The sequence below is a fragment of the Zophobas morio genome, unplaced genomic scaffold (assembly GCF_036711695.1).
Source record: "Zophobas morio isolate AGI-343-1 ecotype UQ-CSIRO unplaced genomic scaffold, CSIRO_AGI_Zmor_V1 ptg000020l, whole genome shotgun sequence".
NCBI lineage: Eukaryota > Metazoa > Arthropoda > Insecta > Coleoptera > Tenebrionidae > Zophobas > Zophobas morio.
The window spans coordinates 1,825,900-1,847,533 of NW_026972125.1; the positions used below are offsets into that span (position 1 = coordinate 1,825,900).

Sequence of the window (21,634 nt, forward strand, 5' to 3'; positions counted from 1 at the left end):
GTCTTAGTAACGTAGCTTTTTTCCAGAAGCTGCTTTCGTTTGTCCCACGTGCGCCAAAACGTACAAGTACCAGACCTCTCTCTACAACCACCAGAAGTACGAGTGTGGCAAAACGAAATCGTTCAAGTGCCTCACGTGCAGTAAGGAGTTCTGGCACAAACAGTCTCTTAAGAACCACGTTATGTTCAACCGGTGTAAAGTGCATAAGTCGCATGATGTATCCAAGTAACGAGTTGTGTTAATAAAGCTGTAGACTTGTAGATTTCTTGTGTAGATTCGCTAGTGTTCCGTGCCCATTTTAACTCGACCTACTTTTCAGATTACTCGGAAGTGGACGGTCGGTTTGTGTGCGGTCGCTGCTGTAAGTGTTACAAGCACAGGGGGACGGTGATTCGGCACTTAAAGTACGAGTGTGGGAAAGAGCCGAGCTACAGGTGCAACCTGTGCTCGTTTAAGTGCAAGAGATACGACCACTTGTACACTCACATGAACTCAAAGAAACACAAAATGGCCACGTTTTAATAAATTCATTTGTTCCTAAGCGACTTTTTCTTGTAGTCGTAGCGTAGTTGCCCGATTTGTTCTTCCGTATTCTGACTAGACCTGCTTGCAGCGACCGCATCGTACGACTATCATTGTGCTTGCGGCAAGTCGTACAAGCACCGGGCATCGCTCTATAACCACCGGAAGTTCGATTGCGGCAAAGAGAACGGGAGGTACGAATGTCAGCAGTGCCACGTCAAGTTCTACCATCGAAACTCGCTTCTGACTCACATTAATTTAAATTTGTGTCGAAATAATGTAATTTGAAATAAACTTTAGACAGACTTGCGTGTAAGTAATTTTCGCTTTTCGCCTAACTAACTAACTGCTTTGGTGAGGGGGTGCATGGGAAAGTCAAACGAACTGTACAACATGTCTACGATTTTCAGATTACGTCGAACACAACGGCGTTTATTTCTGTACCAAATGTTTTAAGACTTACAAGCATAAAGGGAACATACGGAGACATCTGAAGTACGAATGCGGCAAGGAGGCCCGCTTTCAGTGCACGATTTGCTCGTTTAGGTGCAAGAGGCTGGACTACCTCAAGTTCCACATGAAGAGCACCAAGCATCATCAGAACTGCGTCAAACACGAAACGTTTTGACCAAGTCCGGGTTGTTTTATCTTGGAAAAGTTGTGCTTGCTAATAAATGATTTATCACGTTTGTACGAGGATGTTTTAATCTAGCTAATAGTGGTACCTGGGAATACAACGATGTATGTTCGATAGTACTCAAGTCTGTGCTTTTAGGGGTAACCTATCACGGACTATGGTCTTCCTACAAGAAAATCGCTGGAAAGTACATGTGTCTGAAGTGTCCGACCAGGAACTATAAAACTAAAGGACACTTGTTCAGACATTTAGCCAAACATGTGGCTTTCAAGTGACTGGGTTTTTAGTGTAGTCTTAGTGTAGTTAGTTTATAAATTGTCCTAGTTTCAATAAATTGCTTCGTTCGTTACTTTTCGTTTATTTTCGATCTATACACCGAAATATATATCCAGTTTTTTCTTTTAGGACACTGGGTCCGAGACGATTTTTCCTTGTACATGAGACAAATCGACGAAAAGTATCAGTGTATGAGATGTTGCGTTCGAACGTACAAGAGCAAGAAACACCTAACTAGACACTTGAGGTACGAGTGTGGCCAACAGCCACTTTTCAACTGCTCGCTGTGTCCTTATAAAACGAAACGGAAAGATCATTTGCAGCAACACATGTTGTCCAGCAAGCACGCCTACCACATTATGAAAAACTAACTGTATTAGTTACGTCGTACCAAAGCCCGAGCACTAGTTGTACCCTGATCCCCCATTAAACTGTAAATTCTCTCCCGTGTTTTATTTTGCTTCTGCTCGCAAAGTGTCTACACCGTCCGGTAACAGATGTTTTTTCAGGTTCCAATCGCTTTTACTGTGTGACTTGCGGCAAATCGTATAGCGCTCCTGAGAATTTAAGGCGCCACCAGAGAGTGGAATGTGGCAAAGAGAAAAAGGTCTCCTGTGCAATGTGTAGTCTAAAATTTTTCTATAAGCAGCAGCTTAAGAAGCACATAGAGAAAAGACATTGTTTTTACCCATCATTGTAAACTGGTTGTAGTTGTTGCTAGTAGTAAATGTTATCTAAAAGAACTAACATGCCTTTTGAAATTTTCGCGTGCTGATCTGTGTGAGAGTGAGTGGCGGCTGCGCGCGCACGAGTTATTGTACGATTTTGCTTTTAGATGTGCAGTCGAGAAGGATCTTCTATTGTAAAAGGTGCTTCAAATCGTACACGTTGCGACGGAACTTGCAACGACACGAGAAAGTCGAATGCCAGAAGGAAAAAAAGTTCGTTTGCGGGATTTGCCAGCACCGGACGTACTACAAAAGCGATTTGAGAGTACATATTTTTAATAAGCATGGTGTGCATTGTAACTTAGACGAAATCAACTGAGTTTGTACAAAGTTTAATAAACGTTGACTCTTTTACCGACTGTTTCACTTTGAGTAGTTCGACTCTGTGTGTTTGCGCCAGGGTTGTGAACTGTGTTATTAATTAGAGGTTTTTTTAGTGTTTAGACAGCGTTTCTATTGTGATCGTTGTGGCAAGTCGTACACCATTAAAAACAATTTGAGACGGCACCAGAGAGTAGAGTGTGGGCAAGAGAAGAAGCTCAGGTGCCACGTGTGCGACCACAAGTTCTACTACAAGCAAGAACTAGTCGGACACATGCATATCAAACACAACGTATTGCCTACGGCCGGCGCTAGATATTAAAGTATTCAAAGTAGTATTCGATGTGGCTTCGTAAGCGACGTACGACGCATTTCCTTGTATCTAAGACTGTACTGTTACTTTTACCATTATCATTTTTGTGATATTTGTGTAGGCGTAGAGAGTCGTCACGTAAATAAAATATCGCCTTTCGATAAATCTTTCTGTCTTCTCACCCGTTACATTTCTGTCTGGAGTGTGAGTTTTGTTTTAAGTGTTTGGTGCGTTTTCGCTTTACTGACGGATGTTTTTTCTAGGCTTTGCAACTATTTATCCTTGCCCTACGTGCTACAGAAAATATAAGCATAAAGCATCTTTGTACAATCACGTACGGTTCGAATGCGGCAAAGAAAAATCCTTCATATGCCCGATGATGGATTGCCCGTACAAAACCAAAAGGAAAGGAAGTTTAAAATCCCACATACTTATAGTACATAAAGAGTAGAGATTTTTGTAAAACACGTAGTGTAAAATATACGTTTTAACGATTGCGATATTTTTCTTGAAACCCAGGACCACTTTGTACCATCGCCTGACGCGTTTTTCTTTTCAGGTGTCAGATATAAGTGTTGCAAGTGCAACAAAATTTACAAACATAACGCGTCCCTGTGGAACCACGTCACTTTTGACTGTGGCCAATCGCCACGTTTTCATTGCAGCTACTGCCCCTACCAAGCCAGAAGAAAGCACCATTTGCATTGTCACCTGCGTACGAGTCACCACTTAGAAGTTAAAAAATATTACTAAGGGTCGGTTTTTCGAAATTGGCGCAGCCAGTCGGAAAACCGACCCCAACAACTGTCGTGTATTTATTCACTAATAAAGCTATTGACAAAGACTTGTATTTTTTCGTCACTTTTGGGTGTAGTCTGACTGCTACGATTTGGTTTTTAGGTCCCTTTATATGTGTCAAGTGCGGGAAAGGATACAAACACCATCAGTCGCTGCGGACACACGTAAGGTTTGAGTGCGGGAAGGAGCCGACGTTTCAGTGCGAGTATTGCCCGTACGTTGCCAAAAGGAAGCACCATCTAAAAGCCCACATCGTCATGAAACACTATTGTCAAACGCAAATAAATGTTTGAAGCTAACTGTGGAATTATTTTTGCTTTGTCGGGAGTTTTCGTGCTGTGTTGCTGTTTTGGCGCGAACTTAATCCTACTCATGACTTAAGTTTTCTGTTTCAGATAAGTGGCTGCGGGGTCGGTATTCTCCGTACATCAAGAAAACCGACAACAAATTTTTCTGTTTAAAGTGCTGCCAGAAGTCGTATAAGAGTCGGAGTAACGTCCTGCGGCACTTGAGGTACGAGTGCGGCCAGGAGGCTTTGTTCAGGTGCTCGTTGTGTCCGTTCCGGACCAAACGCAAGTACATTCTGGCCAACCACATGGCGTCCAACAAGCACGCCGACCAGAGCAAATCTTGACTTAAGTCACTCTGTCTTAGTAACTCTCCACAATAAATTTCTTCCAGAAATAGTAGTGTCGACTTATTCGTCTCTTTTCGTTTCGTTCTACTAACACGTTGTCGTCTCTCTTCTATTTCCAGAAACGCTCATTTGCCCACAGTGTTGCAAAACCTACAAGCATAAGGGGAGTCTCCAGCGCCACGTCAAATACGAGTGCGGCAAAGACGGTTCGTTTTTTTGCCCGTACTGCCGGTACGTTTGCAAACAGAAATACTCTCTAATCCGTCACGTCAAAGTCATACACCCGAAAAGTCTGGACGCTTTTATACTCTTGTACAAGTCAATGAAATAAAACTTATGCCGCATGCCGACTTTTACTCACTTTCTATTTTTTGAGTGTTGTTTGTGAGTGTTAGTTCGATGTCATTTAGCAACAATAAAATCTCGTTTTTTAGATTTTTGGAGGCCAAAGAGACCCAGTAAATATTTTATGGACGAAAACGGCCGGTTTCCGTGCGTGAAATGCGGCTCTACGTACAAACAGAAGACGCATTTAATTCGACACTTGAATTTCGAATGCGGCGTCGAACCGAAATTCATGTGCTTTTGTGGGAGGAGGTTTAAGCAAAAGAGCAACTATAAGACGCACTTGAGGTGTTTGCATCGCATGTAGTAGTCATTTGTACTTTTTACAAAATAAATTTTTGTCAAAACGATACTTTTCATTGCTGGATTGACGTGCTCTAGATTCTCCAGTCCGCATCTGTGTACGTCAATACTTCTACTAGACACGAAATAAGGTATACAGGGTGGTCTCGAGACAGAAATAGTAGTACCACGCGTTGCGCAGCCAACCACGCACCAACTTTTTGCTGACGTTTGTACAGTTTTCAGGTGCACGGAATTCCAGCGAGACAAAGACGGTCGCTTTGTGTGTCCACAGTGTCGTAACTCGTACAAACATAAACAACACTTGGTGCGTCACATCAAGGAATGCGGTATTGAGCCCAGGTTCGCCTGCGATTTCTGCCCCAAGAAGTTTAAACGCAACGCTAGCTTAAAGCTGCACCGGGCCTTCGTTCATCAAGTTTGAAATGTTACAAGTTCAATAAAGCTTATTCTCGTAACTGTGTCTTGAATTGTGGATTTGGTCTGGACTGGTTGTAGCCATTCATCGGTTGCTCTTGCACGTTAAGACGCACTCTTTCAGTTTCCAGGTTCCGGGATTTCCAGCGCAACTCCGTGGGTCGTTTTATGTGTCCTCAGTGCCCCTCCACGTACAAACACCGCAACCACTTACTGCGCCACATTAAGTACGAGTGCGGAGTCGAGCCCCAGTTTCAGTGCGACGTGTGTTTGAAGAAGTTTAAGCACAGATGCCACATGCGAGTCCACCGCTGCACGGCCCATTTTAACTGACTGTACTTTCAATAAAAGCTCTAGCATTACTTGGTTTTTATTGGCGTCGCATGTTTAGAACGAGCCGGAAGACGACCACGTGTTTTTGTGTGTTTCAGATTAGTTGTTTGGTTGAAGCTCGCTTCCTGTTAACGCTTTTGCTTGGTCGCTTTTTTATGTCAAGCACTGATGTGGTTTATGTTTTAGGACTGTTTAGGTTCAGTTGCGTGCGCTGCGATAAGCAGTACGCGCGTAAGCAGCATCTTTCGAGACATATCCAGTACGAGTGTGGGAAGAAACCGCTCTTCCAGTGTCCGCTGTGTCCGAGGAAGTGTAAAAGGAACGATATTTTGCGGTTCCATTTGAAGAATATTCACAAGATTGAGTGAAGAGTGAGTGGCGGCACTCTTCTGTGCTAAACGCTAATACGTACCTTGATTGTAACAGTGTGTGGAGTACTTTTTGTAAAAGGCACTAACTTTATAACTGAAGCTTCCAATAAACTGTGACGACCCGATTGTGGTTTTTCTTCGTCGGTTAGGTGGTTGTTTGTTTGATGTATATTACAGTGGGATTGTTTTAGGTTATAGGAGGTACTTCTGCCACTGTGGTAAAAATTACAAAAACCACGAGAGTTTGTCGCGTCATAGGCGCGAATGCGGCTCGGAAAAAAAGTACAGCTGCCCTTATTGCATGCACAGGAGTCACAGAAAAGACAACCTAAAAAGACACATTATCACCTTACATGTACCCGAAATGAAACCCAACGATGTAACGACCTTTTATAATTCAAACGTCTACAATAAACGTGATCCTTAACACTTCGTTTTATTCTTAAACCGGTGACTGTGGCTGTCTTCAATACATTTTTAGTTGCAGGGGTGAATACGTGCTGGTGCGGCAAAACGTACAACGTGAAGCGAAGTTTTCGACGACACGTAATCGAGTGTGGCCAGGAAAAACGCCTCGGTTGCAGTCTGTGCGCATACAGAACGCACAGACGTGACCACTTGAAGAGTTGAAGAGTCACCTGCGATCTAAACACAAACTCTTTGTCTAATTAGTGTAGCAATAAAATTAATTAGTAGCTTTGTTTTTCCTTGGTGGTAGTCGTCCAAGACTAACGCGAATGTTTTTTTTAGGTGTAACGTTATTCAAAAAAGAAGGTCATCCGTGCTTCAAGTGCGGTAACGTTTTTACCAGACTTGACAACCTTAGACGACACATTAAGTTTATTTGTGGAATGGAACCCCAGTTTAAGTGCGCAATGTGCTCGTACGCGTCCAAACACAAATACGTCCTGTCCATGCACGTCAGGAGCAAACATTCCCATTTTGTACTGTAGTTTCTTTAATATTTTTCAATAAATGAGTTAATTGCTTTGGTTTGTCGTGCGTCTTGGTTTATTTTGCTCGGGCACCATTTTTTCTGATTTTTGACTTGGTGGAAACTCCTGCGGCCGTTGACTAATTGTTCTCCTTTCAGGCCCTTCCAGACTGTATAAGTGCCACAACTGTTCTAAATCGTACAAACACAAATCAAACTTAAACCGTCACGTTCGCTACGAATGTGGAGTGGATCCCATGTTTTCTTGTTCGTTTTGTCCGAAAACCTGCGCTCGGAAAAGCAACCTAAAGTCGCACCTGCTGTACGCGCACGGATGCGAGTAACTTTGAGAATAAAGGTGTTGTTCAGGTTACGCTTACTTTACTACTAACACGACTTACCGACTCTTTCTTGTGAGACTCACCCTCGTGTGCTTACTGTCCACTAACTCGCCAGCTTCGTCCGTATTGAAATTAACTGTTTTCTTTGCAGGAGTTGCCTCTTCCGTGAAACAGTTTACGTGTCCGGACTGCCATAAGTCGTATAAATATAAATCTAATTTAGCTAGACACGTCCGATACGAGTGTGGAGTGGATCCGCAGTTCGTTTGTAAATTTTGTTCGAAAGCTTACACCCAGAAGAGTAACTTAAAGTCGCACCTGTTGTACGCCCACGGCTGGGAGTAGAGTTTTACGTTTTTTGTTGTAAATAAACGACTTTGTGGGAAGCAGCGTTTTATTTCCGATTGTTGTACATACACGATGACTGTGTCCGATGTATTGGCTGACTTTTGACAACTTCGTTTTTCAGATAACTACGAACACAAGTGCCACAAGTGCTGGAAGACGTACAAATACAAGTGGAATTTGTTAAGGCACATTCGATACGAGTGCGGGATGGCGCCTCAGTTCGTTTGTAAGATCTGTTCCAAAGCGTTTACGCAAAAAAGCAGTTTGAAATCTCACGTCGGGTACATCCACGGTTTCCACGTTACATTTAAGTAGTTAAGTTGTGACTTAAGTATCTGGAATCTCGGTTTATGTTCATTATTTTGTATTGTGTTAATGTTATAATAAACACTAGTACTAAGTCCACCTAGTTCCTTCTCTAACCCGTAGATGCATCTTGATGTAACCTTCCATCTTCTTCGGTTGTCTAATTATCGACTGTTTCAGACTCGTACCAGATCGTCGGTAGACTGTTTTCTTGTCCCAGATGCAAAAAGAAATACAGATATAGGAGCAGCGTCGGACGCCACATGAAATACGAGTGCGGCACGAGCCCTCAGTTCGTCTGTAGCATATGCTTCAAGTCTTTTACTCAGAGAAGCAGCTTGAAATCTCACACGTTCTCTCTACACGGATTCGATGCTTTGCGAAGACTAACCCAGAACTAGTTAAGTGCATGTGTATTGTTGTAACGCTAAATAAACAGCCCAAGTACTTACTCGTTTTGTTTGCGGCTGGACTCGCCCGATGCTAATTTTGTACTTTTTAGGTTACGTAGTGAACGAGGGGATGATTGTGTGTAAAAAGTGCGGGAAAAAGTACAAATACAAGAAAAACTTTCAGAGACATTTTAAATACGAGTGTCAGAAACCCCCGCAATTCTGTTGTCATTTCTGTCCTTCGAGGTTCACTCAAAACAGTAGCCTCAAAACACACATGGCCACCCACCATAATTTCTTTAAGTTTAAACTAGACAAAGAGAGTTTCACTATGTTGTAACTATTGTTAAACGTCCCGACTAACACCAGACGAGGATCTCTGCGGAGGTTCGACCCTATTTTTACATATTACTTTTAAGCCACTAACCCCCTCTGTATTTAATAAATTGGTTATAAAAATCCCGATGGACTTTCTGTTTTGTGGCGTCCGTCCTGCTTTCTGTGGGCTTCTCTGCGCGCTTTCCCCTTCTGAAATACTTTTTATTTTTAGATCATCGAGGTTTGTATCGTTGTCCCAAATGCGGAAAAGGCTACAAACACAAACCCAACTTGTACCGCCACGCGAAATACGAGTGTGATGGCATTTCCCATTTCGTTTGTGCTATTTGTAACAAGGCCTATACCCAAAAAGTGACCCTAAAACAGCACGTGCTGGCCCTGCACCACGAGTACAAAGACATTCTATTCCCGAACAAACACGATTTCAACCAACAACTCTTCTGACTTTGTTGTTCTAGAATAAACTTTTGTTGCATCAGTAACACTTTTTTCATTGCTTCCAGGTAAATAGGGCGTCGTTTTAACCCGCGCGGAGACGTTTATTTTGCGAACACACATATAACATGGAAGTTTCTTTTCAGGGTCGAGTTTTTCTTGCGACAAGTGTGGACGGGCGTACAGACATAAGCGCAATTTATACAGACACTCTAAATACCGGTGCGACGGCGTTTCACACTTTGTTTGTCACTTTTGTAACAGGATGTACACCCAGAACACGTCGCTTAAGTATCACCTGATGACGGTGCATTCGTTTCACCCACAATAAAGACTGTGTTTGAATTGTAGTTATGGGTAACTGAAACGTAGCCGAAATTTCTGTGTCTACAAATTTTCCGTTGTAGGTTTCTACTACTGCCAGACTTGCGGGAGAGGATTTGCGCTGAGGACTAACCTATACCGCCACCGCTGCGAACGCAACCTGCACAAGTGTTACTTTTGTAACAAGGTGTACTCCAGGAGCAAGTGGCTGACGCGCCACTTGTGGGAGCTGCACCACATACACAGTTTGACGTAAAACTTGTACTAAATGAAATACACTCTTTGTTGACACGTTGGTCTTTTACTTACGCAACACCGGGATTTGGGGTGATTTGTTACTCACTATTATCTTGTTTTAGGATTTGAACAAGAAGGCGAAATTATTTTTGAGTTTACCCCTGGGAGCGAGTCTTCGATGGGTGCAGACGAGGCCCAAAATTGCCTCTGCAACAACTGCGGCAAGGTAATTCAGACCGGGTGGAGTGTGCATGCTTTTCTGTGACGCGTAAACAATAAGTTAACAGTGTAGTGGAAGTGTTTGCTCACTAAAACGTGTGGTTCGTGGACGCCCGAATCAATATTTATCGGATTACGCATGTAGTGGGGCTTCTGGTTCACTCATTAGTTGTTCCTTCGTACATAAGCGGATTTTTTCTGTTTTTATTGCTGAAGCTACTACTGAAGAGTTTGTTTTGGCGGTGGACGTCCATAAAATTGAGTAATGGAGGGCTCAAGCTAATTGATCTGATCCGACGTGACCCGATTCGATCCGATCCAACGCTATCTGACCTGACTTTTTTCTTTAAATCATGAAGGAGGTCGGATATCTCCAAGGATGTTTAGTTGCTCAAGGATGTGCTGGATTCTTCGCTTCCCGTGCGGCTACCGTCTGAACACTGTCTTCCCAACCCTTTTTTGTGGTACCTATTGCATTGCTCGTAAAGGGCCCGGGTTTTCGCACCTACTTGGGCTTTTTCCGTTGCACCCGTTTCATCCTTCCTTCTCTTTTGGATCATTGTCCCTTTTATTATCTTCACTATATTTTTCCGCTAGCAAACGTGGTCTGGTCTGACCTGATCTGACCTGGTCTGACCTGCCGTGACCTTGCCTGACCTGACCTGATCTTTTTTCAACAAAAGGACAAACCTTCATAGGCACCTAGGAAGTTGTCCCGGTTAGTGTTGGATTCTCGGGTAGTGTCGGATTCCGGCCCTTATATAATCAAGGGCGACGTACCCCTTCTGCCTGTTCTGCTCAGGAGCTCGAGTACTACCGCAGTATTATGTTAGATCCCGAACTGTCTATTCATCTGTCATCATTTCTAACTCCTTTTTCCTCTCATCACTCTCTTCCCTATTATCTCCCTTATCATTTCTTCCACGGTTTGCCACTTTTACTCTCTTTTAACTTCACCCCTATCATTTTATCTGCCTTAATGTTCACCTCAACCGCATTTTCCAACAGTTTTTCTTTATTGAGACCTGACCTGGGCTGACCTAAACTGACTTGACTTGACCTGAACTGATCTGACTAGACCTGAAGGAATGCATTGGCCTGACCTGACCTAGTGTGACTGACCTAGCCTGACCTGACCTAGCCTGACCTGACCTGATCTTTTTTCAACAGAAGGGAAAACCTTCATAGGCACCTGGGAAGTTGTCCCGGGTAGTGCTGGATTCCCGCCCTTAAATAGTCAAGGGCGACCTACCAACTAAAACCCTTTCTACCTCTTCTGGGCAGGAATTCCGGTACTACCGCAGTATTAGGTTAGATCCCGAACTGTCTATTCATCTATCATCATTTTTAACTCCCTTTTCCTCTCATAACTTTTTTTCCTAGTATCTCCCTTATCATTTCTTCCATGGTTTGCCCTTTTTCCTATCTTAACATCACCCCTATAATTTTATCTGCCTTAATCTTGACCTTGACCGCATCTTCCAACAGTTTCCCTTTGTTGAAACCTAACCAGACCTGGCCTGACCTGACCTGATCTAAGTAGACCTGAAGGAACTGCATTGGCCTGACCTGACCTGATCTAAGTAGACCTGAAGGAACTGCATTGGCCTGACCTGACCTGATCTAAGTAGACCTGAAGGAACTGCATTGGCCTGACCTGACCTAGTCTAACCTGACTTAGTCTGATTTGACATAGCCTGACCTGACCTGATCTTTTTTCAACAGAAGGGAAAACCTTCATAGGCACTTGAGAAGTTGTCCCGAGTAGTGTTGAATTCCCGCCCTTAAATAGTCAAGGGCGACCTACCAACTAAAACCCTTTTTGCCTCTTCTGCGCAGGAGTTCCGGTACTACTGCAGTATTAGGTTATATCCCGAACTGTCTGTTCATCTATCATCATTTCTAACTCCCTTTTTCCCTCATCACTCTTTTTCCCTTATAATTTCTTCTACAGTTTGCCACTTTCACCTGCTTTTAACATCACCCCTATCATGTTACCTGCCTTAATCTTGACCTTGACCGCATCTTCCAACAGTTTCTTTTTTGAGACCTGACCTGGCCTAGCCTGACCTGAACAGTCTTGACCTAGGATGACCTGACCTGACGTGATCTGACCCCATCTGAATTGAATTAATTGACCTGTTCTGTCCTGACCTGACCTGACCTGATTTGACTTGACCTGATCTTTTTTTCGACAGAAGGGCAAACCTTTAAGGACACCTGGGAAGTTATCCCAGGTAGGGTTGGATCACTCTCTTTCCTAATATCTCCCTTATCATTTTTTCCACGGTTTGCCACTTTTACTGTCTTTTAACATCACCCCTATCATTTTATCTGCCTTAACCTTCACCTTGACCGCATTTTCTAACAGTTTTTCTTTATTGAGACCTGACCTGGGCTGACCTAAACTGACTTGACCTGACCTGACCTGATTTGACTAGATCTGAAGAAACTGCAGTCAGCCAGCCCAGGTCAGACCTAGGCTGGCCTGACCTGACCGAGTCTAACCTGACCTAGCCTGACCTGACTGGATTTGACTAGACCTGAAGGAACTGCATTGGCCTGACCTGACCCAGTCTAACCTAACTAATCCAACCTGACCTAGCCTGACCTGACCGAGCCTGACCTGACCTGACCTGATTTGACTAGACCTGAAGAAACTGCAGTCAGCGAGCCCAGGTCAGACCTGGGCTAGCCTGACCTGACTGGATTTGACTAGACTTGAAGGAACTGCATTGGCCTGACCTGGGTTAGCCTGACTTGACCCAGTCTAACCTAACTAATCCAATCTGACCCAGCCTGACCTGACCTCGCCTGACCTAGCCTGACCTGACCTGACCTGGCATTATATTCTTCTACGTTTGGTACGTTTCAAGGTACAAAATATAAAGTTAGGAATGTAACAAAATAAAAAAAATCAAAGTAGGCCGCGGGGTCGGGTTTTCTCAAGGCCTCCTGGTCGGTATTTCGGGATTTTTTTTAAATTTATGCACACGTAACACTCAAACATTACAGCGTGGTCTAAAGCACTTGACGTGTCACAGAAACAACCCCCAAGTCCGTAACACCCTAGTACTCTCCACTACTTTCAGATGTACAAAACCAAAGGCAACTTACAGCGCCATTTAACGTACGAGTGCGGAAAGCAGCCCAACATCGTGTGTCCCTTGTGCGGCCTTCAAACCAAATATCGTTCTAGTATGAAACGCCACGTGACGAAACTCCACCCAGGGCACGAGTGTCAATTTAAAGATGTCTGACTGTACATAAGTTTCCAAATAAATATTTTTTTACGATTTGTGTGTCTCTCATTGGTTGGGGGTGCACATTGACGGTTTAAAATGTTTAATTAGTGTATTTTGTAGGAGGTTTCGATTGTCCGAAGTGCGACAAGTCGTACACGACCGTGTACAGTCTGAGGAGACACATCCGGTACATGTGTGGCCGTGGGAATTCGCCTCTTACGGGGTATAGAATAGTCGGTGAGGACTACATTTGCAACACATGTAATAGGATATACAAATGTAAGAGTTCGATGAGGCGGCATTTGGTGCATCTGTGCGGACAGGTGCCTAAAATCCAGTGTCCCGTGGTGGGTTGCGGGTACAAATCTAAACTTAGGGACAGAATGACGCAGCACGTCAAGATGGTCCATAAATTAGGGTTATGAAATGTACGATACTTGAATAAAGCTGTTGTTACGAGTTCGCCTTGATCATTCTTTGCTAGGAGCCGAATGAGCTCGAGATTAATTCGTGGTTACTTTGTAGGTGAATCTTACCCGTGCCCAGGTTGCCCGAAACGTTTCAAACACGTCAGCACCCTGAGAAGACACGTTAAGTACTCTTGCAACCAAGGCAAGCCCTCGGTTACCGGGTACACGTACGTGAACGAGCTGTACGTGTGTGACAAGTGCGATAAACAGTACAGATGTAAGGGATCCGTGAAGCGCCACCTCATCTACGAGTGCGGCAAAGTCGCGTCCATCAAGTGCCCGATTTTGGGGTGCATGTACAAGTGCAAGATAAAAAACCGCATGTCGCAACACTTGAAAATGTTCCACAAGATTACGTGTAAAATATAGGGGGGTGATGAAGTGTCCTTATACTAACTATTAGAGTTTTCTTCCAACTCCACCCTTCCAGTTCGTTTTTTTGATCGGCTGTTTTTGCAGGCCCGCAGTACAAGTGCGAGAATTGCGGCAAAGTGTACACAAAGTTTTATTCCTACGACCACCACTTGCGCTATGACTGTGGAGAAAAAGCGATCAACTATCGATGCGACATTAAAGACTGTCACTACACTACGACGAGAAAGTACAACCTGAAAATGCACACTCGAGCAAAGCACAAAAAGATTCTGTAATAAATGTGTGAATAAAAGCGTCTTTTCTTTCGTAGACTGTTTTTTTTTCCTCCGCTGTGGCTCACTTCTTCATGTGTTGATTCTTGCAGGGGACTCCAAGTATACATGCCCAACTTGCTACAAAGAGTACACAAATTTCCACTCGTACGACTACCACACGAGGTACGATTGTGGGGATAAAGTCGTCAATTATCACTGCCCGATTGTAGGCTGTACGTACACCACGAAAAGAAAGTTCGATCTAAAAAGACACCACAAAGCGAAACATGAATTTGTAAAATCGGAACCTGAATAAATCTTTTCTGTACCACGTTTTTTCTTCACTTTTTTTGCTTTCTGATTGAGCTAGACTTGACTCAGTTTCTTTGTTCAGGTCTTGGCAGCTGGACTTGTAAGAGGTGCTCCAAAGTTTACAGGAAGAAAATCTCGCTTTATATCCACGTTAAGTACGATTGTGTTAATGTGAGGCAGTTTCCCTGCCCGGTTGACGGCTGTTTCTTCGAGTCGAAGCGGAAATTCGACTTGAAACGACACATGGTCAGGAAACACGGCGTCCTCAAGGAGGAAAAAACATAATAAAGCTTTTCTAAACTAAAGAGTTTTTTTTTACGAGTGACGGGGTACTTGTGGGGTAAATTAACACAGGTAACGATATATACATAGGTAGTTTAAATTCTCGCTTAATTCATACTTTTCAGGTAACTATCAATGCGCAAACTGTTTAAAAAGGTACGTCAAGAAGAACTCACTGTACAAGCACCTTAGGTACGACTGCGGTCACGCAAAGATGTTTTCGTGTCCCTATTCCAACTGCACGTACCAGTCGACCCGAAAAGAAAATCTGAAAAGACACATTGTCGCCCAACATTGTAACCTTCACGTTAATATTTGAGTGGTCTAACGATGGGTACACACTGACTCGAGACCAACTCGAGATTTCTTCTAACCACGCTCTATTCTAGGTTCGACACAGTACAGTTGCGAAAAGTGCGGAAAAGAGTACCACCGGTACGACTCTTTCAAGAAACACCAGAAGCTAGATTGTGGTAGCGGTTTCACTTGTACGATTTGCTGGCAGTCGATGGCTAGGAACAGTAACTTGCGGCGCCATCTGCTACTTAGACACAACATTACTAACAACTTCAGTCGCCACATCATTAAAAACTGACTTATTTTGATTGTAGTAATAAAAGTATGACCTGCGTACTTACTTTTCTTTTATTTTTTTGTTTGTGTTTGTGTTGTGTCCGCTCAAGGTAACACCGTTCTGTTTGTAGATGGCGTGACTTACCGCTGCCCAAAGTGCTCCAAGGTCTACTCCAAGAAAACTTCTTTAATTTGTCATATGAGTTTAGACTGCGGCCAAGGAGTTTACATGTGCGATTTGTGCGATCATACTAGTACTCGGAAATATAACCTAAAGCACCATTTGTGCACCGTACATAAGATTCCTGGGAAGTTCGAACAGCACATGTTCAAAATGAAAAAAAACTAGGGGTTTTGTAATTGTTGGGGTGTTAACGTAAATACAGATTTATTTTTGAGTGCGATTTTTTTTTAGTAGCAATCACAGGGTTTTTTATTTTTTGTTGTTCAGACGTCCGACTATGTCTTGACTTGCTTATTTTGTAGATGCCCCACTATACAGATGCCCTAAGTGCAACAAAGGCTACAGCCGAAAAGCGTCTTTGTACGTGCACGTGAACCTAGACTGTGGTCAAGGAGTGTTCGTGTGTAACCAGTGCGGACACAGAACTAGCCGGAAGTGTAACTTGAAGAGACACCTATTTACCGTGCACAAAGTCACGACTGACTTTGAAGTCCACATGAGCAAACAAACGTAATTTAACTATAGTTTGACCCGAAAGTGCGATTAAATTTTGTTAGCGTCAGGTGCAACAAATACGCAGTATGCGTCGTCGTGCATGTTTCTAACGCCTATACTTTTAGGTAAATACGGTTGCGAAACCTGTGGAAAATTGTACGTCTACAAAAGGGGTCTGAGTTCACACTTGAAGTTCGAGTGCGGCAAGGAACCCATGTTTTCGTGCCCGTTTTGTTCGAAACGAATGCACCAAAGAAGCAATCTAAGACAACATTTGAGAATTAAGCACAATCACGATTTGGCGTGAAGTGCGCGCCCCGTTTCGGTGTCTCCGCCCAATCGGAATAGTCGTGGCAAGGTCGGTAGGCGGGGCTTGCCGCGACAAGACGTCTGTACTGTACATACAAAAATAAATTTTATTTTTTTGAGGTGTCTCTTTCATTTGGTTGTACCTTGTGTGGAATTTCGTCTAACTTGTTAATTTTTAGTCGCCACTGGTGGATTTTTGCTCAGTCACGTGGATCAGACGAACCCTACATTAGACGTAGTTAGTTATAGCGAGTATTGTAGAGTTTGGGCTTCACAGGATCCTAGGTTAGTAGCAGTTCGTCTCGAGCATGTGTACCGTCCCGACAAATCTCGTTTCGCTTTGTTTTATTTGTACAGTTTGTTTTGTTGTTGGTTGGGGCTTCCTTTCGTTTTTATTTTTGTTTTAATTCGGTCTTCCGCTTTTTCAGAGGTCCGTGCGGCCGTTTTGAAACGCGCCGATTTCACCGATAATATCTGTCCGGTCTGTAAGCGAGTGTTTAAGAGGAAAGATCACGTGCAGAGGCACTATTTAGAGTTGCATATTTTTAACCAGGAGAACATGGGCTATCCGTGTACGTCGTGCGATAAGTTTTTCAAGAGGAAATATATTTTAGACAACCACATGAAGACGTGCGCCGGCTCGCCCAAGTGTCAGATTTGTCACGTGACGTACTCGAAATTCGGCCAGTTGATACAGCACATGAAGAACGTCCACAACGCCATCATCAAATAAATACACTATTTTTGTACTCGTGCACGCACTGTTAGCTTAAGCATGGTCTGAGGGGCATATTGTCAATAAAAAGCCTTTTATATCATTTCCGATTATCTTTAATTTCTCGCTTGCTGGCTCACGAGGTGTGTTCTAATTTTCGCATTTTTAGATTTCACAGAGGTCTCGGCGATTCTGAAAGTGAAAAGCGCCTCGTCGTACCCCTGCATCGTGTGCAAGAAGCTGCTGAACAAGAAGAGCTTGAAACGACACTATATTACGCAGCACTTGAACGAACAAGAGAAGAGTACCGACGGTACTAAGGCGCTCAAAAAGCCCAAAACTAATTCCAAGCGCGACAAGCCGGGACTCTAGTACCTATCAGTCTCACAGACTATAATTCGACCCATTTTAAGAGTTATGTTTATTTTTATAGTATTATATACTTTTTTTTAAGTGCACTGAACCCGATTTTGCACCCTTTTAATTTTCGTTAAACTGGTAGTTCTGTGAGAAACGTGCCTTTAGTGCCATGACCTAAGAAGGGACTCTCACGTGTTGTAACTCCCGTACGGGCCCTGGGTACGACACAAGATCTACCTTAGGTTTTAACTGCAACAGGGCTCAAAGTACTGGCAGTACCAATCAACGAAACCTTTTGTATTCCATGTGTCCAATATACAATTTTCCAATAGTGTTCGTTTTCTTCGTAGTTAGTATCGTCCGGAACTCTTCCCCCACTAACTCTTGAGTTTTTCAGGTACGTTTAAGTGTCCCGACTGTCCGGTGACCTTCTCCCGCAAAGACCACCTCCGCCGCCACTGTCTCGAGCAGCACGAAAACAAAAACGACGCCTCTTTCATCTGCACTCTTTGTTCTAGAGGTTTCAAGCGCAACTACCACTTAAAGCGCCACATTATTCGCTGCTCCCAGAAAGTGATCCGTCTGTACCTCGAACGCACCCACGCCAAAACGGAATTCTGATTGTGCCTTTACTCAATACAAAGTTACCAGACAGTGTCGAGTTTTCTTGCCCCGCTTGTTACTTTAGTCGTTTTTGTTTTGCATGGTTAGATAACGGAAGGTTTTGGGTCTGTCTTCCCGTCGCTCTTACGACCTCTCTGTTTTAGCCCGGTTCATGTACTACACGTGTATGAGGTGCGGCAAATCGTACAAAAATCAGACGAGTTTAAGCCGACACACCCACCACGAGTGTGGGAAACCCCCGAAATTCCCCTGTCCGTTCTGCAAGAAGATGTTCAAGAGGAAGGATCGGGTTAAGACGCATTTTAAAGACTGCCATCCGCATGTGGGTCCGTTTGAGAAGTTCGTTCAGTCACAGATTTATGTCTAGTGTACCTTGTTAATAAAGATTTTACGAAGTTCTGGTGTTTTGGGTAGTCGTGTGTGTAGCTTTGTTTGTTTTGGTGGTTTGCAAGGCAGGAATTAAGAGTGGGTGTTTTAGGTTACGTGCACAGCTTGGATAATGTTCACCAGAGGTACTTCTGCAAGAACTGCTGCAAGAGCTACAAGCACAAAAGGCACTTATCGAGTCACTTGAGGTACGAGTGCGGTAAGGACCCAGGATTTGAGTGCATGGTCTGTAAGAGGAAGTTCTACCAAAAATATACCCTGAATGCCCATCTGCGGCAGACGCACGGTTTGGATATTTAAGCATAAACCATTGTAATACTTTATCTTAATAAAATTTAGTCTATTATGTCGCGTTTTCTTGTGTGATGTTCGCTTAGCTTCGTGTTTTTCGTCGACTTGTTTCACTGTTTGATGATTGTTTTAGGTGATTTAAAGAAATTTGTTTGTCCGAATTGCGACAGGCGCTACATTCATAAGAACCATCTGACGAGTCATTTAAGGTACGAGTGTGGGAAAGAACCGTCGTTTTTTTGCCAGTTTTGCTGTAAGTCATTCCACCAAAAATCTAACTTGAAGGCACACTTGAAACGGTGCAAAATGGGCGCGACCACACTGGTCGACCTCTGATTTTCTTGTATTGCCACTTTTCCAATAAAGAAGTTTCCTTTGATTGTTTTATTGTGACATTTTTTCAACTGGCTTAACCTCGAAAATGGTTTCTCGGTTTTTTAATTTCGTTCTGATATATCTTGTTTTAGGTGAGAGAAAGTTTGCTTGTGCTACTTGTGGGAGAAAATATACGTACAGACGAAGTCTGTACGCACATGCCAAATTTGAATGTGGGAAGGAACCGACGTTTTGTTGCATTTACTGCCCGAAACGTTTCCACCAAAAGAGCAATTTGACCTCACACATGAGAATAAAACATTTTACTGTTATCCAGAAATAAAATTTTGGTTTTTTATAAAGCGGTTTGTTATTTTCGCTATTAACGGGAGTAATTATATGATGGGGGTTCTGGCTCAGTTTGACCTTACGTGACCTCAACTGCGTTACGTGCTACGACGTTAAACGGCTAGTGGTCGTCTCATTTTTGACTATCTTACTAACATGTGTTGTTTTAGGTGAAAACTTTGTGTGTCCGCAATGCGGTAACGAGTACCACTACAAAAGTAGCCTCAACAACCACCTCAAATTCAAGTGCGGGAAAGAGCCGATGTTCTGCTGCCCCTTCTGCGACAAGCGCTTTCACCAGAAGGGCAACATGAACACACACATCAAGTGGAGGCATAAAATTAGCCTAAAGGAACTGTCTCATTAAATCTTGCCACGTTTGTTATTTTTTTATTGTTGGTGTTAAGATTACTGACTCGTGTGTTAACTATAAGTTTTCAAGGTTTGACCGTGTACTATTTCTGACGTTTGTTCTTTTAGGTGATAACTTTAAGTGCTCTCTTTGTGGTCGAGAGTACGTTTACAAAAGCAGTCTGTATAGCCACATGAAATACAAGTGCGGCAAAGATCCGTCGTTCCCTTGCCCGCTGTGCCCAAAGTACTTCCACTCGAAGTACCAAGTGCAGTCGCACTTGAAATGCATCCATAAAGTAAAATAAAGTTCCCTTTGTTAGTACTATAGACGACTTAGTGAATTTATAACTAGAAATATAGTTTTGGAGTACTGGGGTGTTTGTGCTTGATCCTTCCCGTAGCATTTGTTCCCTTCGGAGTACCGATCGCATTCTGATGTTTCTTTTTTTAGGTGATAACTTTAAGTGCTCCAACTGCGGCCGGGAGTACGCATACAAAAGCAGCCTGAAAACGCACCTCAAAAACAAGTGCGGCAAAGCACCGACTCTCCCTTGCCCCCTGTGCGCCAAATGTTTCCACTCGAAATACCAAGTCCAGTCGCACTTGAAACGTTTCCATAAAGCAAAAAAATAAACCCCTTAGTTTTAGTAGCTTGTTAATACTAAACGCATGCACGTGTAAGAATTAGCCACTTTTGTAACCACCGTGTTTTTTTAGCTGCGGCAGCGTTTTTCTGTCCTTCTTGCGGCAAACAGTACAAGTATTCCCCGAACCTGCGACGACACATGAAATACGAGTGTGGTAAAGCCCCGACCTTCTTTTGCGATTATTGCAGTAAGCCCTTCCACCAGAAATCGAACCTTAAAGTACACATGAGAAGATGTAAGCTGTTCCCGCATATACCGAGACCCACGATCATGGATAGGTTTAATTAGAGTAGGATTTTGTGTGTAGTGAGTGGATTAATAAAAAGCAATGATTTGGACGTTTTTGTGTAAATTGAAACCCGTACTCGTTGGTGGTACTTGAGGCGCGTCGTAATTGGGTGTTTTGGTTTTAGGGTACTCGTCGTACTATTACTGCACCGACTGCGGCAAGCAATACAAATACTCGCATTCTTTGAGTAGGCACAAAAAGTACGAGTGTGGGAAGGCGCCTAAGTTCGAATGTATTGTGGATGGTTGTAATTACAAGTCCAAACGCAAGGATAACCTCAACGCCCACATTCGGACCTTGCACTTGAAGGAGCTCAACGTAACAATATCATAAGCGAATCTTGTAACGAACTCGTATAAACATGTAATCTCTTAGTTGTTAAAACAGTATGAAGAATCTCGCATGTCTTCGATTTGTAACTTAATTGATATTAATATTAATAAAGTGTTGTTTTGGCACTGGGTCTACTTTTTTGTTCTGTGGACTTTAAAGTGGTCACGTATTCATTAGGTTTTTTTTAGATGCGCCGGAACCAAGCAGGGGTCATTACACATGTCAGATCTGTCACAAAAGCTACATGTATAAGGTGACCTTTAATAGACACGTCAAGTACCAGTGTGCCCGGATTCTCCCGAAGTTTCAGTGTTACTTGTGCACGCATTCGTGTAACTACAAGAGCAACTTGAAGAGTCATTTGCGTCACAAGCACAAGCTAGGAGAGGACGCCTTGTCCGAGTTGCAATAACTAGATTGTCAATAAACTATTGAAAGAAACGTCAAGTATTTATTTTTGGGACTTTTCAGGTCGTCGATCCTTGGTTGTGTACCTTCTGTGAGGAAGCAAACACCTGCAGTTTTTTTTTTTTTCGAATTGTACATTGTTCACTTTGTAAAGAATAAAACCCCAGCCGCATCATCCCCCCCTGCTC

General features: G+C 43.2%; 1 protein-coding gene across 34 annotated transcripts in view; it reads left to right on the forward strand.

Moving 5' to 3' along the window:
* Lola (longitudinals lacking) overlaps window positions 1-21,634 on the forward strand; it is a 63,507-nt gene that overhangs the window by 22,481 nt on the left and 19,392 nt on the right. Inside the window, exons 5-6 of one of the 34 annotated variants that reach the window (XM_064059076.1) lie at window positions 9,780-9,883; window positions 12,969-13,174. The exons of 10 other annotated variants lie outside the window; for them this stretch is intronic. In XM_064059076.1, the coding sequence (XP_063915146.1) occupies window positions 9,780-9,883; window positions 12,969-13,136 (272 nt within the window). In that variant the 3' untranslated portion in view covers window positions 13,137-13,174. Of the gene's footprint in view, window positions 1-26; window positions 261-932; window positions 1,216-1,564; window positions 1,879-3,060; window positions 3,293-3,697; window positions 3,895-3,990; window positions 4,282-5,098; window positions 5,339-5,816; window positions 6,127-7,094; window positions 7,295-7,745; window positions 8,026-8,110; window positions 8,347-8,872; window positions 9,144-9,779; window positions 9,884-12,968; window positions 13,175-13,646; window positions 13,976-14,050; window positions 14,273-14,330; window positions 14,552-16,803; window positions 17,196-17,847; window positions 18,105-18,552; window positions 18,808-19,585; window positions 19,798-20,486; window positions 20,755-20,829; window positions 21,164-21,226; window positions 21,466-21,634 lie in introns of those variants that run through there. 23 more of the 34 variants (XM_064059075.1, XM_064059074.1, XM_064059090.1 and 20 more) reach the window with 23 other exon arrangements.